Source organism: Mirounga leonina, unplaced genomic scaffold (assembly GCF_011800145.1).
Source record: "Mirounga leonina isolate KUSES-001 unplaced genomic scaffold, KU_Mleo_1.0 Mir_170, whole genome shotgun sequence".
Taxonomy (NCBI): Eukaryota; Metazoa; Chordata; class Mammalia; order Carnivora; family Phocidae; genus Mirounga; species Mirounga leonina.
The window spans coordinates 19,033,863-19,052,380 of NW_023270433.1; the positions used below are offsets into that span (position 1 = coordinate 19,033,863).

The 18,518-nt window shown below is 51.9% G+C and overlaps 1 protein-coding gene across 7 annotated transcripts in view; it reads left to right on the forward strand.

Moving 5' to 3' along the window:
• Window positions 1-18,518, forward strand: part of WHRN (whirlin) — a 90,083-nt gene that overhangs the window by 12,791 nt on the left and 58,774 nt on the right. For 6 of the 7 annotated variants that reach the window (XM_035015983.1, XM_035015986.1, XM_035015984.1 and 3 more), the window contains exon 2: window positions 10,556-10,774. In XM_035015983.1, the coding sequence (XP_034871874.1) occupies window positions 10,556-10,774 (219 nt within the window). Of the gene's footprint in view, window positions 1-10,555; window positions 10,775-14,469; window positions 14,537-18,518 lie in introns of all 7 variants that reach the window. The other variant, XM_035015990.1, reaches the window with a different exon arrangement.

Consider the following 18,518-nt stretch of genomic DNA (forward strand, 5'->3'; position numbering starts at 1 on the left):
ATGTATGTGATATATATACATTTATTTATTTTTGGTGTGTAACTTATTGATGTCCTATGCCCATTTAACCACAAGAATGTTACATTTCCAGCTCCTCAGATCTATCAGCCTTTTTCTTTAAGAGATGGTTATTAGGAGTAGCTGTTAGGTGGTTGATTCATCCACCTGGAATTCAGATCTTTCAGTTCGAGGGTGAGTTAAATTGGAGGCCTATCCCTTGTTAACGGAGTGCACCGAAAGTGATGAGGGACAGGAATGTTAAGTGTCCTCCAGGACAATACACCCCATCCATGTATCCGCTCTTGGGCCAAGAAAATGTTGATATATAATCAGATTTTTCTGATGGTGGTGCTGTGGACATTGGTTCTAGATCACAACAACGCCATTGGAAACCCATCGAGGCTCACCTTGAGTGATTATGTTTATGACTCCTAGAATCTTGTTCGTTCTTCCCAAAAGAAAAACGAAAAGAATAAAGAGACCAAATTTAAAAGAACATTTGTAAAGCAATTTACTTAAATTGTAAGAGACTAAAAGCCAGGCTTAGTGGATAATTGAAGAATTGCATTAAAAGGGAATCAATATCTTTCTGGAATCTGCTCTGTCCTCATCTTCTGAGTTCTTCTGCAAGGGGATGGCGACTCTGTCACTGTCTTACAAATTTCTCATGGCATTGTCCCCAAGGACAACATTTTCTCTCTCTCTTTTGATCCTTCATGTTTTTCCTTTTCCTACAGCCTTAACTCACTGAGACATTTAGGAGCAAAGATACCAGGGATCAGGGGCTTTGAAATGTCAGGTCCCTGTTCCAGCCTCCGGGATCCTGGTGTTCCCAGTACTGGAACAAGGGCTGCCTTCTTCACCCCAAGCCTTTGGAGAAGGTCAAACTCATAAAGAAAGAACAGTGGAGGGGATGAAGAGTTGATTTCTTGAACTCTACTTTGTAAGGCTCCAATTAAAGGCAAACTGAAACAACATTAAAAAAAAAAAAACAACTCAAAAGGGGAAAAGAAGATGTTGATTATTCCACCTTCCTAACTAGCTGTCGTTTCTCTGCCCTCTCCCCTGGCCTTTATTTCTGTGCATTCACATTCCTTGATGGTTGGATCACGTGCTTCTGTTTATTTTTGCTTCATGCATATGTTGAGCTGCATCTCGTGGAAGGGGGGACTGCTCTGCAGTCCATATTGATTTCCCTGAGGATGTAGCCCCTTGAAGAGGTGAGGTGGCCACAAAGAGCCAGAGCAGGTGTGGTAAGCTTTGCCCCAGATCCTGGCCTCCTGACGGGCACACAGCTGTGAGGGACACCAACATGAAGCCACCGTTCTTTGAGACCCAGTGACTTTCTCAGCATACCACTACCCGCTTATGTCAACGTTCCAGTAGAATATAAACTAACAGTTTTTGGACTTTTATTTAAGGGAATGTTTTTAAATGACATGATTCTGAGACCAAAGTCAGCAGCAGTAAAGTATTTCTGGGGAGTGGAAGGAGAGAGTAGGATGAGAAAGCAGAGTTATTGCCCAAGCATCTATGAAAATATCTCTGCCTCCAACTCTGTGTATAAGGTGTCTGATCCTTGAGATGTACTTCAGCATTCATTCATTCACTCGGCAGCTGTTTTCCTGAGCTCTTCCTATATGATTGGTGTGATTGAACATCCTCTTTGAACTCCACATGTCCTATTTACTTACTTGTTAATATATTTGTGATTAATATTTCTTCCTACTTCAGAAATAATTGAATGACTTAACCTAGAAAGGACATCATGAAAAAGTCACAGAGCTCAGAAACCATATTGGAAAGTGTGTGTGTGTGTTGCCTTTAATAAGAATAATATTTCATATTTAAGTGGAGTTGTGAGCTTCCTAGCAACCAAGGCAAAAAGGGAAATTCATGCATTGTTTACATTCTACTAGAGAATTCATTGGTATTTCAAGAGAGGTAAAATTCTTCATTGGCGGTCAGTTTTAAAAGGAAGGCAATCAATTTCAGGAGGAAGGCAATTACAATTGCATTTCTTCATTGTCTTTCATTTTATGTGGAATCACCCACGATTTCCAGTCTTTCATATTTATTGACACATCTGTGCCCAAAACAGAAGAATTCCCTGACTTCTCTATCTACTGAGAAGGATATAAATAAAATAATCACTGTATACATATGTTGATGTATGTACCTTCAGGGATAGGGAGCAGCACATGCAAAGAACTTGGAGCGTTTGATACTGTAAGAAAGGCCAGTGGCAGGGACAGACGATGAGGCTGGCAAAGAGGCTGACCAGGCAGGCTCTAGGGCCAGCCGCACAGGCCTGAGACACACTGTGAGGTCTTCGCATTTTACATCAGAAGCAGTGGGACCGTTTCGGCGGGGAGGGGACAGGGTCCACCTGCATCTTAAAAGGATGTCCTGGCTGCGCAGCAGAGACTGATTTTAGAGGCTGTTGCAGTTAGTGGTCTCTGTAAGAGGTAATTAACACAGATAAAAATGTGATGCAGAGGAAAGGAGCTCTGAAGACAGGACTAATTAGGGCTTTACTTTTTCATGATATTAAAATACACCCCTGGGGCAGAGAGCACACGCCATTAATTTCTGTCCTCCCTCAAAGTGGGGCTGAATGGGGAGGGTCTTTCTAGCCCATGTGGCTGAACCCAGCACCAGCTCAGGGTTCAAGAGTTCGGGGGGCTCTCACTTGTTTATGGTCTGTAAGTCCCACATCCCCTCTTCAGACCTTCTCCTTGTCCATCTTGTGAGGCCAAGACAGAGGGGTTACCCTTGGGTATCTGAACCCCCTTTCACTACTAGTGAAAGAAGCATGAGTTTGGAAAGTCCAAGATTCAAATCCAAACCCTGCCTCTTATCCTTTTTCTGACCTTGCTTAAGACATGCCACCACCTAGAGTCTCTTTACTCATCTGGGCAATGGGAAGAATAAAATGTGTGGTCATCCCTATAACTTTGCTGTTACCAATAATATTAGCCACCATGGTTGGGCACCCGCTATGCACCGTACTTAGCGCAAGGTGCTTTGTGTACATTATCTCGTCAGTCCTCACTTTGTCCCCACAGTAACTCTGTAAGAGTAGGCATTAGTAGCCCCATTTAACAGGTGATAAAGCTGAGGCAACTTGTCTAAAGTATCTTAGCCAGGAAGAGATAGAACTTTGTTTGGGAATGGCTTTCTAGTGAATATACCTTTCACTGAAAAACTCTCGGGGCGGGGGGGAATCCTCACCCTAAGATACCTTTTTATTTTGGTGCTTGGCAATTCTCTAGTTTCCAGATGCGGTTGGAAAATAGAGCCAAGGTTTGCCTATAACTAGATTTCTGGAGCCTGTGGAAGAAAGCATAAAAGAGGATGGATCCCTGCACCAGAGTGAGCTCTGCTTTGGGAAAAGGCATTGGAAAGCCCGCACCCAGTCCCATCCACAGCGCCTTCTGTAGGCACGGATGTCATGGTGCTGCCCCCTGCAGGCGGTTGTAGGAACTACAACAGGGAGGGACAAGGTTGCATATGAAAAAAGATGCATTAATTTTGCCCGCTGCCTTAGGAGTTCCACTTATCTCTGATCTAGAGAATTAGACCCGTGTGTGCTTCAAGATGCATGAAAAGGTTTGTTATCGTAGCTTTGTTTGCAGTGGCAAAAACCGAGAAACCACCTACATGTCCGACAATAGAGTGAGAATTCAGTGGTGGAGCATCTCTGCCAGGGAGCAGGCCCTAGTGCATGCACAAAGACATGAGCTTAATGTCATTGAACTGGTGAGCAAAGATCTTCAAAATACATCTTTTCAGCTGGAAAAAACATGGTGATGAAAATGTTAAGTGTGAGTCAATTTCTATGAAGATCAGACAACAGTAGTTTTTTTTTTTTTTTTTTAAGGTTTTATTTATTTGACAGAGAGAGACACAACGAGAGAGGGAACACAAGCAGGGAGAGTGGAAGAGGGAGAAGCAGGCTTCCCACCGAGCAGGGAGCCCGATGCGGGGCTCGATCCCAGGACCCTGGGATCATGACCTGAGCTGAAGGCAGATGCTTAACGACTGAGCCACCCAGGCGCCCCGACAACAGTAGTTTTGTATATGTGCATCCACATATTTATAAAATGCACAGAACATTCTGGAAGGACAGACAGTGGTTATCATGGATGGTGGGTTGAGACTTCTACTCTGGGTTCCCTATTATAATCATACCTAACCCTTTTGCAGCTCTTACCTGTGTTCCAGGCATTAAACATTTTATGCATGTAAACTAATTTAATCCTCACAACCACCCTGTGATATAATACCGCTCCTAACCTGTCTTATGCCTGTGAAACTGGGGCACGGATTGGTAACTTGCCCAAGGTTGCCATTGGCAGCTGGCAGAGCTGGGATGGGAATCTCGGTAGCCTGGCTCCAGAGCTGTAGCCCCCCGGCCACTCTTGCTTTTCTCACCAAATCCCATGCATGCCTGAGGTGATGTCTCCCATGAGTGTGGAGAAGCATGGGGTGCTGACCTAAGGCTGCCTGAGCCCTAGTCTAGGGCACTGATCTTTCTGCAGCCTCATTTGAACAGATTCCCTGGGGGCTGCCTGGCATTTAGAGAGCTCAATAAATATTTTGTTGGAAGAGGTTATAAAGAAAACCGAACATGCACTGTGTCTCAAGGAACATATCTTGTAGTTCTAGAGGCAGGATGTATGAAGCTGATGCAGAGACTCTAGTATACATGGTAATGAAAATATAGAAGCGTGCTGGGTGTTCTTGGAGATGGAGGGTCAGTCGCAATCCAGGAAGGCTTCCTGGAGGTGGCGGGCATGGGCTGAATGTCAAAGGCAGGGCAGATGTGAGGAAGTGTGGATTAAAGGAAGGAAGGATGTTTCTGGAGATGAGGAAAGTCATAAGAGAGAGGCTAGAGCTGCCTCTGTATTTGTGTCCATGTAGATTAGAGCTTTAGGGAATTCTGGGGCTTGGGTTTGGGAGAAGGAGCTGGTAGACTCAGGAAGGAAATTCACATTTAGTACCTACTATGTGCCAGATGCTAGATACTATGTATAGGCAGTCTACTTTTTTTTTTTTTTTTTTGAGTTTGTTTAAGTAAACTCTGCACCCAGTGTGGGGCTCGAACTCACGACCCTGAGATCAAGAGTTGCACACTTCTCTGACTGAGCCAGTTGGGCACCCCTATGTTATCTTAATAATGTTTACAACAGTTGCATCTTAAATGCAGAAACAGACACAGAGAGGTTAAGTAATTCACTGTGTGACACAGCAAGTCAACAGCAGAGTCAGGATTGGTGCCCAGTGAGCCCCAGCTGGGCAGGGTGGGGTCAGGAAGAGCAAGCGCTCATCCTTCTTTCCTCTCTTCCTGATCACTAACCTGAACCTGGCTCTTAGACGGGCTCCCCTTCCTGAGGCTAAGCATCTCTGTTCCGGAGAAGAGAAAACCTCGCCCTTCAAGGTCTGTGTCCTGAAATAGGCTGGATGAGTCACCATGATGTGCCCTTCCTTGAGACTTCGCAATGTGTCCTCCATGCCCCTGAGGACAGTAGTCTCATCATCCTGTGACCTTGTGGTTCACTTCACACTTGCGCTTTGGTGTGTGTTCTTGAACATAGGAGCATCTGTGCATCTGCCGTGTGAACACACAACGCCCCGTCCCCTTTATGCTGTGGCCATCTCCCATGGCTTTCTCTGTCCTCTGCTGAGCAGAGAATCCCGTCGCCTGGGCTGTGAATCCAGTCGGCTCTGAAGAGCTGAGTGACGCAAATTTGCCTCCTGAGAGCATTAATCCAAGTAGCAAGTTATTAAGTGTGAAGACATACACATATAATTTACATTTCTGTAACCATAACACGCTGCCTCAACAGTCATCTGCTGCTGGATGGTATCTGAACCATGCTGTCTGCTGGGTCAGATCGAGATTTCAAGGATCTGACTCCGTGGAACGCACGCGAGCCCTAGGTCAGGTTTTAGCAGCAAACCCATGGTAACAGCGTGGGAGTAGTGCTCTGATGACCGCTCCGTCTATAGTGGACTCTCCCTGGGTCTCACATTGTGCCCTTTTTAAGCCACAGCTCATTGAATTCTCCAGTGATAGGCACTGTGCCATATAGGGCCCCTCTATCCAGAGAGAGAGTGGAATTATGATCTTCGTTTTACAGGAGAGAAAGAGATGAACAGAGAGGGTCAGTAACCTGTGTGAGGTGGCACAGCTAATAAACAGTTGGTTCAGGAGACCGGCTGTGCGGGCCGCCACGCAGGAGACAGGCATGGGTGACAGTCACCAGCTTGCACAAGCAGAGCATCCACGTTGCTTTAAGGTGGGTATTGGATGTGGTTTTCCACCCACAGGCTGCAAGGAACAGAGCTGCACAGCTGCAGTCCCATTGGAGGAATGTCTGTTTCCCCGGCCCTCGGGTCCCTTGGGAGGTCCCCTGCTGCCGACGATAAAGCTGAGTTGCCGCGTGCATCCTGCCACACCTCGGATGCTCCGTCTGTCCTTCTGGCTGTTGGTCCCTTCCGGCTGACAGGGAGCCTCGGAGCCCCCAGGCTCAGGATCTGGTTCAAGGACCTGGTAGCAGCCTCAGCCCGCACAATCTCGAGGACTCACTCCCTGAGAGCTGCCTGGACTCTGTCCCTGTGTATCTCAAAGCCCCTGATCTCTTTGCTGCCATGACTCATGACTGTCATGGGTAAATACAGCCTTTCCTTCTGGATGGAACCACTAACCAGAAGACATTGAAGTTTCCTATGGGGGCAGGACCTCCGCTGTTAGTGAGTTCAAGCTGCTCATTGCCGGTTGGCAAAACCGAGGCCCAGCGAGAGAAGGGCATAGCCCCCGGCCACCCAGCGAGCCAGTGGCGCAACGGGGACGTGCTTGGCCCGCTGTTTCACAGTGGGAGTTCCTTCTAGGTTCCTCTGCCGCCTAAGCTGCGTGCTATATGGAGGCTCGCTCCGGCCAGAGAAGCTGCTGGTTCTGAGAAATGAATGGCCAGGTGCACCTGAGGCGCAGTCGGCGCCCGAGCCCGGGGGTAGCCTTCTGTGTGCCGGGCTGGGGGCACCGGCCAGCCCTCTCTAGGAATTCACTTCTCCGTTCAGAGCCACTCTTTCCAACAAGCAAGCGGCTGTCTGGGAAACTGGAGACAAAAAGGCAGTAAGAAGACAGAAACCAGCTTCTTAGACCATCCCCCGCCTCCTTGCCTTCCGTGCGTGACACATATTTAGTTGAAAAGGGCAGTGGGCATTCAAGCGGCGTCTCCCGGCCCCTGCACCCAGGCCTATCCTGAAAGCCTGCTCTGGGGTGGCAAGCGCTGTCTCAGGAATCTCGGGTTTGTTCTTGGGCTCGTTCAGTTTTGGATGGTGATGTTCTTGCTCTCCAAGACCCCACTGGAAGCCCCCAGTTACCAAAAACGCCAACATCAGAGGTTCTGGAAGGGTCTCCACTTGAGTGGCCGTCAGATATTCTGGCCCCTCAGTCTTGTGATGGGGAAACCGAGGTGCACAGGGGAGGGGGCCTGCCCAGGGCTGGCCTCCTGTGTGTCCTTGGCTGTCCTTTTCATACTCGTTCCCTCTCTGTCCCTTCCCATGTCGGGCTCCCACAGTCCCCTTCTGTAAGATACTGGAGGCAGGCAGCACGTGGGGGACTCGTTGCGCTCCCAGGCCCTCCCCAGTGCCCGGTCTCCATGGTCTTCTCATCAAAGGCACTAACCTCCTCTCCGTTCTCAAGGTTGCTGCCTGCCTATTTATAGAACTGACCAAGAGAGTTCCACTCTGGCCAGCCTACAGAATACAAAGCGTGCTCTCCCCCACCTGCTTGCTTGTGTAGCTCCTTGGACGAGGCTTTTCTGCATCTGGTTTCCCTTCTCAGTGCAGACACTCCTGGAAGAGCGGCGAGTGGGCTCAGCCCCGCTGAGCTCCTCCTGTGTGCACAGGCTCTGGACCTCCTGCGCATGGTCTCCTGGAATCCCCACCGCGCTGAGAAGTGGGTATTGTCCTTTCATGGTGCTGCTTTCAGGCAGGAAGCGCCGGCCCCGGGACTCATGACTCATAAGGGACAGAAGTACGGCTTAAATGCAGTTCTGCCTCCGTCCACCGTTTCTGTTCTTACCACTTGCATTCCTCTGTTCCTGATTCTGGCGTTGCCAGACTTTTCCGAGGACCTGCCAGGGGAAGTAGCATCTCTAACCGGCTGCAGGTGCCACGAGGATGTGCCCACCTGTTCTCTCTGGGCCCGGCACGCAGTAGGCCCTCAAGTCAGCCCTTGTCGAGTAAGTGGCGGGCTCGGGCCTCACAGTCTGTCGAGGGAGGGAGCGGGGAAGAAGCCGGCCAGTGGGACCGCCTCCAGCCAGCAGTGCCCTCACGGGGGAGGGAGCGGAGCCCTGGGCGGGGAGGAAGGGTCAGGAAGGCAGAGGGCCTCACAGGTATCTGCTGAGGTTGCTTCCGCCCTGTGACGCCCCCCTTCCCTGTTTGCTCCCCCAGAGGCCTCCTTGCTCACTAGCCTCTCCATCCTGCCCCTCAAACTTTGCACAGATTTTATCTTCCCAGCTGTCCTATCGGGGGAGTCCGGGGGACTTGCTAAAAGGGCACCAACTCTCTCCCTGCTCATCTTCTCAGAAATCTTTTGTAAAAGCAGCCTTTTGGAGAGCTGCCAGATTCTCATTATCCCTCCACCGGGGACTGGCATTTAGCTGTGGAATTGAGGGGCCCCGGCACCTCCCGGCTTACCCTTTCTCCTCTGGAAGAGGCTCAGACATGCAGCCGGGGTTCTCCCCTATGGGGGAAAGCTCCTCCCTTGGTCCCTTTGGTCTGTCCAGAGTCCTGGGGAGTCAGGAGAATGCAGTCCGGGGCACATCCAGGCAAGCTTGGGGGAGGCAGAGAGCTAGGTACTTCCTTCCCCCTTTTTGAGGCATATTCTTGTTTTCTGAGATCAAAAGCAATGTATCCTCATTCTGGAACACTTGGAAAATACTGAGACACAGGAAGAACAAAATAATAATCACCCATAATCCTGCACTGTTGGCATGTTGGCACATCGCTCCTCAGTTTTGTTTTGTTTTTCCTGTGTGATTTTTATCTTAACGTCATCACTGAGATCATACTGTAAGATTCAATGGGTGTCCTCTGACCCCACTGTGCGGTAGAGCGTATCACGGATCCACGGCGTTAGGTACTCTTCGTAATCATTTATAAATGTGATTTTAGCAGCAGCGTGGACTTCGTGTGAGCAGCCTCCGGCCCCCCAGTTGCAGGGTTTGCTATTAATCCTCGCGCTAAGTGACTGTCCCTCAATAAACGGCGTCATTCAGCTCCAGGTGCCCCGTAGGAAAGCAGTATGGCCGATCTCAGCATCCACCCCGGGGCAGAGAGTTTGGACTCCTCTCTCCTCGAGGTGCTTCCATCCCCAGACTGGAAAACGTAGAATGAAGGTGGTGTCTACACTCAAAATTAGTTACTATGGAAAAGGAACCCCTCCCTTCTAATGTAGGCAGACGATTTCCCTCTATTTCTTCATCTGGATAATGGACCTCTCTCCCGACAAGATTGGATTCCATGAGGATTTCAGGAGGAGACAAAGCATGCCAGGTGCAGGGCTGAGTGACACAGGCAGGCTCTTTATAAACGTCCGGCCATCATTATCAGTCATTTCATCTCTTGACTCTCTTGTCGGGGCCACTAAGACCACCCCTGGGTTCTGCGAGGGCTCACAGGTTCAGCATATAGTTGTACTTTGGCTCAGATTGATGACAGCAAGGGGCACCTGGGCGGCTCAGTGGGTTGAGCATCTGTCTTCGGCTCAGGTCACGATCCCGGGGTCCTAGGATCGAGTCCCGCGTCGAGCTCCCTGCTCGGTGGGGAGCCTGCCTCTCCCTCTCCCTCTGCCCCCTGTCCCTCGTGCTCTCACGCGTGCTCTCTGTTTCTCTCAAATAAATAAAAAAAAATTTTTTTTTAAGATTTATGACAGCAAAAGGATACCCAGCAAAATGAGCACAGGGAACAGGTGCAGGGGACAAAGTCTGTAGGAAACCAGGCGCAAGCCTCTGAGTCTCCCTTTGCTGCAGGATGAGCCCAGGATGAGCTGGGAAATATTGTCCACCAGGGATGCTCCTTAGAGAATCAGTGCCAGGGCTTTTATTGGGGTATGGTCACATAGGTCCTCTCTGCCTGGACCCACATTCCAGACCCCAACATAGTTTGCACAAGGAACCTAGGCACGGTGAGCCACCCTTCCCAATTAGGGAATGGGAGGAACACTCAGAATCCAGGTTCCTAGGTGCCAGCCAAGCAGGCCTTCTTGAGGATGCAGTCTTAGGCCTGCTGTGTTAACTCTTCTCTGCACAGCTGTGCTGAGAGATCGGATTTCTTACGTTTGATCCACTTCAAGATAGGGTGGGACGGATGTCCTCGTTTCCATAGGATAAAAATTGAGGGCTAGAGAAAAAAAATGGGGGGTGATTCAGGGACTGGCCTCCTGCTCCCGGTGTGGGAAGTAAGTTCTGGGTACTGGGAGGGTTGTCCCTCACTGCCCCCTTCCTACTAACCCCTGTATCCCTCTCTCTCTCTCCCTCTCTAGGCTCTGAAGGGCTCAAAGAAGCTGGTGCTGTCTGTGTGCTCAGCAGGGCGCATCCCTAGGGGCTACGTCACCAACCACATCTACACCTGGGTGGACCCACAGGGCCGCAGCATCTCCCCGCCCTCAGGCCTGCCCCAGACCCACGGCAACACCCTGAGGCAGCGCGAGGGGGACCCGAGGAGCACCCTGCATCTCCTGCAAGGCGGGGATGAGAAAAAGGTGAGCTGCCTGGCCTCGGCCTCAGCAGGCCGGCTAGGGGCAGAGGGCTGGTTGGGGAGACTGGTCCCCCGAGACCCCGTTCTCCCTGCCACACCCAGAACAGGGACACTTCTTAGAGGCTGGACAAAGAGGCTTGGTTCTTTCAGGGTTCTGTTCTTCTCTCAAGGCCCTACCGAAGGGTTTCATCTTGTCTTCTTTTCTTTTTGACCCATGCAATGTATATTCTGATACAGCCTAAGGTCCTACCAACCAAAGAGCCTGAAGACTGTGACTTAAATCAGATCATTTATTTCTGCCTGACACAGAACAGAGGGGATGGTGGGGGCTGGAGTGGCAGCTCTGCTCCCCATCTTACTCTGGGACCCACCCTCACCCCCATCGTCATCCCCTGGGCCCTTGCCCCTTCTGATGTTTAAAGCTGCGCCATGCCAGGTCCCCCATTCTAGCCTCTGGAGTGGGAAAGGGAGAAGAGACAGCTCAGGGCCCCCCTTCAAATTCAGCATGATTCAGCTTCTCAGTGGTCAGGACCCAGGTGCACGGCCACACGCGGCTGCCCGGACTCCAGGCTCCACAGGGAACCCCCTGCAGCTGGGCGTCTCGGGTTGTCAAGAGCAGGAACTGGTGCTGGTCACCTTGTACCAAGTGAGAATTCACGGGGCGGGGTGGGCAGTTCCAGAACCGAAGCGGAGGAAGGAGCTCAGCGTGCGCCTCCCAGGGCAAAGGGATTTCCACCGTGTCAGCTCTCTGCCTCTTTCCAGAGGCAGGCTTGTGGCCCACGAGCACCAGGGGGTGTGGTCACCTGAAGACGGTGGGGCGGGGAGGGGGGGCATCGAAGCCCTCCTCCCCTCATATCGTGACTGTTTCAATAAAAAAAACAACCAAACAAACAAAAACCACCCACCGGGAGATGATTCCCCCGAGTTTCTGAGCGTTGCTGTGGGGGCTGTTTGTACCGCCCCCCCTGGTTGCTCCGGAGACCAGGAATGTAAGTCCTGCGTGCAGTTCTCCCGGTGTGCTAGGACCTGGACACCCACAGCCCGGGGGCCACGTGGCTTGGGGTTCCAGGCCAAGGCCTGCCCTCTGGAGACCCTTGCTCAGCTCCCCTTTCCCGTCCATAAGGCCGCCCGTCCATTTAGCGTGCTTTGTGTTCTTTGTGCAGGTGGCGGGCGAGAAGTGGCGGGGAAGCCGGGCGGTAGGCCCCTCCGCCGGAGCCGCCTGGGCCTCTTTGTAGTGGCCCCGCTGGGTGGGGCAGAGGTGGGCTCGGACCCCCTCCCCGCCAGGCGATCCATGTTGCTCCGCAGTGGTCTTGAGCCAGCAAGGCTGCCTGAGGCGTGGAGTCGTTTTCAAGGCCAGCCTTCCAGAACTGGGCAGGGAACTGGCTTTATCTTTCCCTTGAGCCCCTTTCCTGCGGAGGGCATGGCGCTGATGGGTGTTGGGCGCTGTGCTTACAGCGTCTTAGTGAATCCTCATGGCCACCCGGCTGAGTAGCTGTCCTCGTCTACATTTCAAAGCGCAGGAATCCGAGAGAGACTCAGAGGACTGTGGCAACTAGGACCCATTCCACAGGCCCCCCTGGTCACCCCGTACTTAGTACTTAGTGAGCACCTGCAGTGCGCTTGATGCTGTGGTAGGGGGGAGGAACAGAGAAACGGATAGGAGAATGAGGTCCTGCTGTGGAGAAGCTTCTAGTGAGTTTGGAGGTCATGGGAGGCGTGAGACCGTAATCCAAAAAGGAGCATGAGTGAGCAAGATCATTAAGGTGGTGAAGAGTGATGAAAGGAAGTAAAATCCAGAGAGGGAGGGGTGGAGAGTGACGGAGAGGGAGGCACTGCTTCGGATGAGGTGGTCAAGGAGGGCCTCTCTGAGGGGATGACTTCTGAGCTGAGACCTGGGGAGGAAGAAGGAGCTGCCATGCACTCGGAAAATCCCAGGCAGCAAGGACAGCATGGGCAAAGGCCCTGAGGTGGGAACCAGCTCACGTCCTCAAGGCTTAGCAAGAAGGGCCCTGTCGCTGGAATTGAGTGGGTGGGCGGGCTGGGAGGAGATAAGGTGCCCTCTAGAAGTCTTAGAATAACCTAGGTAGGAACGTGGAAGGCAGAGACTTAGAGAATCGTGCTCCGGGGAGGACCAGAGACCTCAGGAGGCAGGAAATACCTTGGACCACACCAGAGTGGCCTTCACAGATCTCACAGCTCCAGACAAGCCCCTGCCCTCCCTTCTGTTCCTCTTCTCGCTGGATGCAGCCTGGAAACCCCCATTTCCTGTTGTGAGGGTTGTGGGGAAGTCTCTGGGGCCTGCACTTCTGTTCCCTGGGCCCAGAGCTTGGCGGGCTCTGACTCTCTTCTCTCTGGTGTCCTGGAATTGTCTAATATTCCAGATCCCCACAACCAGACTCCCAGACTTCCTGTGCCAACCTTCAACACTCCTAGCCCGACCCCAGTGGACGCACACCTTCTAGGGACAGAGTGCCCAGGGCAACAGTGGATGTAAAAATCCCACATGTCGTAAAGCAACTTGGGAAAAGCACCTGACGCTGTCCACTGAAGCTGGTTCTAGCGTTACGGCCGTTCATAGTAAGGCTGTTCTCCACACGGAAGTGTGAGAGCCGTCCCGTGAGGCTGAAGGAAGGAACAGAAGGGAAGAACAGATGTAAATCTCTGGGAATCAGACCCATCAGCTCTCAGGTTACGGTCACATCCTCGGAGGCAAAGAGGGGCAGGGTGCAGCAGGGCTCATCACTCCGGGTTCCCAGTCCAGAATATCCCTCAGCCTCCACGGCTGCAATAAACTGGAACGTGCTTATTTACACGGGATACTGTCAGTACGACAGGGCGGGTAAGACACCGGAGCCAGGCTCCGCCGCTTGCCAGCTGTGTGACGCTGGACAAGTTGCCTAACTGCTCTGAGCCTCGGTCTCCTCTGCAAGATGGACACAATGGTGGGGCTACTCTCCCCAGCACTGTGTACGTGTCACGGCAGTACGGATGTTGATTCTGTGCCCTGGCAAACTCACAGTGCCTGGATCAGTGCCTGGCACCGTGTAAGCGCTCAGTATTTATTACATGAATAACTGAATTAAAACGAAAACACCTTGCCAACAGCCCGGGGCATGGTAGCAGCTCGTTAAATGCTTGCTGGGTGTGAATCTGAGTCCTGCGTGATCAGACCCTCACACACTGTTCTTTGCAAAGTCACAGAGGAGGATGTGGCCATCTGTTTCCCCAGTTGGCATTGTTGTGTGGGCGTGAACACCTGCCACCGTGTGCCCTTGGGGACTGCTGCCCAACCCGTCACTGTCCAAGGAGGAAAGGCACGTTCTCTGTCTCTGTCACCTCTCCTTTACCCACAAGGGAGGTGACGCTCATCCGAGCTCAGCAGGTGTCAGGCCTTCCTCTTTGGGGTTCTTTCCTGGTTAGCTGGGGCCAATGGGGTGGAGCCCACTGGGGCCCTCCCTGCTGGGAAACCTTGAACAGTGGCTTAGGGGCAGGGTGATAGAATCCCAGTGCTCTGGGGTTTCTTTTAAATTGTGGCAGAACACACGTAACATATATTGTATCTTCTTCACCATTCTAAATGGTACCAAATTCAGTGGCATGAGGTGCGTGCGCACTGCTGTGTGACCCCATCTCTAGGATGCTTTTACTCTAACCAAACTCAAACCTGTTAGAGGACAGTCGCCCTTCCTCTCTCTTCAGCCCCTGCCAGCCACCAGTCTCCTGTATGTCTCTGAATTGGACCACTCCGGGCACCTCGCATGAGACGGTATTTTGTCTTTTTCTGACTCATTTATTTCACTTTGCCTTCACGACCCCCGAGTTCATCCCGGTTGTAGCACGTGATGAGATTTCTTTCCCTTTTAAGGCCGATAACATTCCCCTGTACGGAGGGACCGCATTTTGTTCACCTGGGTGGTGTCATCCTTTTGGCTCTTGTGGATAACGCTGCTATTTGTGGGTGGGCAAGTATTTCTCGGAGACCCTGCTTTCAATCCTTTCAGGGAAATACCTAGAAATGACGTGGCTGGAGCATGTGGTAATTGTATTTTTAATGCTTTGAGGAAGCTCCATACTGTTTTTCCACAGCGGCTGCCCAATTTACATCCCCCCGTACAGGGCACGAGGGTTCCAGTTTCTCCACAGCCTTGTCAACACTTGGTATTTTCTGGGGTTTGTTTGTTTCGATAGCAGCCATGCTAATGCGTGTGAGCTGGTATGAGTTCTTCCCCAGTCTTCACGTCGGACCTTGGTGCCACAGCAGAGCATGGCAGTGCCCGAAAGCACCTGCCTGGGAGGGGTGGAGTTCAGGGGCAAGGCCAGATCTGTCTCTTTCCAAGCCCTCTGTCCCGACATCACCCTTGGCAGCCTTCCCAGCGTGAGGAGCCCAGAGGAGGCAAGCCGAGGTGCCCCAAGGTCCGGTGTGATGCATGCTCTGTAAAAGGGACAGGGAGGGGGCGCCTGGGTGGCTCAGTTGGTTAAGCAACTGCCTTCGGCTCAGGTCATGATCCTGGAGTCCCTGGATCGAGTCCCGCATCGGGCTCCCTGCTCAGCAGTGAGTCTGTTTCTCTCTCTCATGTGCTCTCTCTCATTCTCTCTCTCTCTCTCTCAAAAAAAAAAAAAAAAAGGGACAGGGTGGGTGCTATGGTGTGCAGAGGAGGGAGATCCTGCCAGCTAGAGATTTGGGAAGGCTTCCTGGAGGAGGTAGCCTTTGGAGTTTGGCTACATGGCAGTGGCAGGAACGGTGGTCCAGGCAGAGGGAAAGGTGTGGCAGTGGGGGAGGGAGGTTAGGAAGAACCAGGTGGGTCTGGGGACCCCCCCCGCTGGTGTCACGTGAGAGTTACAGTTGGGGCACAGAGTGCAGGGCTGGGGTGGTGGGCTAGGAGTGTGTGTGCCTCAGAGACATTTTCCTGTAGGCGGCAGGGACTCAGTGTTCTCCTGGCCAGCAGGGGAACAGGGGCAACATCCATGAGAGGTCTGCAAAGACCTTTACAAAAGTGGGAGGAAAAAGGGGTGCTATAAGCTCACCTTCAAGGGAAGTGGGACTGGTTGTAGTAAAGATAAAACCAAAAGAGCCCCTGGAGCCAATCATGATGTTTCTGGTTCTAGAAGATGAATTTCAAAGGTGGGAAATAGGTCTTGGGGAAGTTTCCAGGGCTCTGACGGCCTTCTCTCTGTGAGCTGTTCAGAGTAAGATTGTTCTTGAGCTGGGGGGGCAGGGGGCAAGCTCATTATTTCACATGGCTTGAAGCAGAGGGTGGTTTGAACGTGCTTACGGGGCTGGGATGTGGTGGGAGAGAAGGAAGGAAGAGCGAGGTGGGTCGCGGGCCATCTTCAGGGTGGAGGGAATGAGCGTAGTGTTTCTAGGTCGGCGCCTCCCTACCGACCTGCCACTGATTCTAACCTTCTGGGCACAAGCACTGTTCTTGGGTTCTTAGTTCGAAGGGGCAGTCGCTCTGGGAAGGCACGTGCAGAACACCCTACAGAAATGGAGAAGGGCTTTCAGAAGAGGCTCTTTCTCCCGCTTCTGTTGTTTCCACAGGCCACACATATGTTGTCATCCTCTTTTCTTGGAGAGGGGTTATGAATTGGGTGATGCATGCCGGCAACCAGCGCAAGAGAACCCCAGACTCCCAGCGGCTTCCCATTTTCAGATTTCAATGCGATTGCATAGAATCATTCGACTCTGAAGCCAAATCTGAGAGTAGTTGCAGATGGTAGCAATATTCCCATTTTCCAGATGAGAAAATGGAGGTGCAGAAAGGCTGAATGAATTGCTCCAGGCCACACAGCCTATGAGTGGTGGTGCCAAGTTGTCCTAGGATCCTAAGTTCTGTCGTCCTTACCTTCTGGTGCCTGAGGGGGAAGAGCCTCCCCCCTCTCCCCCCGCCTCTTCCAGTGTCCTCTGGCTCTGGCTCTTCAGGCCTGGTCTGCACACAGCCTCAGGAGAGGCCCCCTCTGGCTGGACTCACAGCAGGGCCTGGCTGCTCAGCACCTGGGATTCGCTTAGGAGAACGATGGGTCAGGAGCAGCCAACCGTAAGGCTCAAGGGTCACCCACCCAGGGCATTTTTCCCTGAGCAAGTGGGCAAGTCCTAGGCTACCATGGTGTCTTTGGCCCTCGGCCCCCACTCCAGGCTGAGTGATCAGACCCCGCTCGGGGAGTGGCAACTGCCCCAGACTCACTACATCAGCCACAGAGACAAGATGCGATCTGCCCCTTGGCTCAGGCTGAGGCCCAACCTCGTACAGAGGGAGCAGGGACTTTGGGCCTGGGTTTGAAGCCTGGTTCCTGAACTTCCTGACCGTGTGACCTTAGACAAGTCACTTGCCCTTGGGTTAGTCACTTAAGCTTCCCTCTCCACGATATAGGGATAGTCATGGTGGCCATGTGGGATTGTTTCAGGGGTTGACAACCACGTGCAGAAGTGCAGAGCATAGTGCCTGGGGTATGGTCATTAAGTCCAGTAACCACCATCGTGTATCAAATGCCAACTAGGTGTAGGTGCTAGGTACCTTTCATATCTTTTTACCCTGAAATGTTTATTGAGTACCTCCAGTGGGCCAAAAACTGTTTTGAGTATTGGGAATAGAGCAGGGAATAGCCAAGGATGACTACCTTCAAAAGCTTATGTTCCTGTGTGTGTGTGTGTGTGTGTGTGTGTGTTTAAATAGTGATGTATAGTATATAGTAAATGGGATAAACAAGAAAAGAAGAAAAGGGCATGGGGGCAGTATATTAGTGGGATAATTCTAGGGAGGGGCCCTGAGAAGGTGACATAAGATCTGAGGTCCATGAAGGAGTCATCATGCATATATCCACCCTGCCCAGGGCTGGATCTCCAGGCTATAGGATGCCTTGAGGAGTGTGGGGCTAGGTGGCCTCAGGTGTGGTTTGTTGGTGAGTCTGTCCTTCCTCTTGTTGGCTTTTGTCTTTGGCTTATTGCTTCACAGTTGCAGAATGGTAGCCACTGCTCCTGCCATCACAGCTGTGTCCAAAGCAGAGTGGAAGCTGGGCAGGCACGCAGAAGGCCCTTCTCATCCTGGGCCTATGTGTCTTTCTTCTCTGAGGGGAGAATTGCTCCCAGCATCCGCCAGCAGACATCCTCCATCATGTCCATTGGCCAGAACTGGCCCAGACTACCCACATCCCTGGCAGAGGGGAACAGCCTTGGCCCAGACTGACTTCATCTTTGGGGGCTGCTCTGTTGCTTCCTGGACAGGGTCAGGGTGCTAGGGCAAGGCAGGAAGGGGAGTGGCGGCAGTGCCTATCCCAGGTACATTGTTCGATTCTCAGTTTACTGATGGGGAAAACTGTGAAAATCAGAGACAAAGTGGACCCTGCCCCCTGGTTCCCCAGGAGTAAAGGGCAGACTCAGGACTTGAACTCTCAGCACTGTGGGAGGCAGCGCAGCGTTTTGGTTAAATGCCTTAGGCTGGCCAGCTGCCGACCGTCTGGCCTTGGCCACGTCAATTCACCCCTCCCGCCTCAGTGTCCTCATCGGGAAAATGGGCGTAATAATAGAAACCACAGAGGAAGAGAAAGGATTAAATGGGGGTAATGCAACCAGTGCCTGGGATTCAGGAAATAGTACGTTTCGCAAATAATTAGTTTAATGAGTTATTCATATTATCGGTGGGGGTGGCGTTCTTCTTGCTGTGCAGCTCAGTGTCCTTCCCATAGGTGAATTTTTTTCCTGCCAAACACTGGTTGAATTCCAGCCAGTGATTGAGGCAGATTACGCTGTGGTT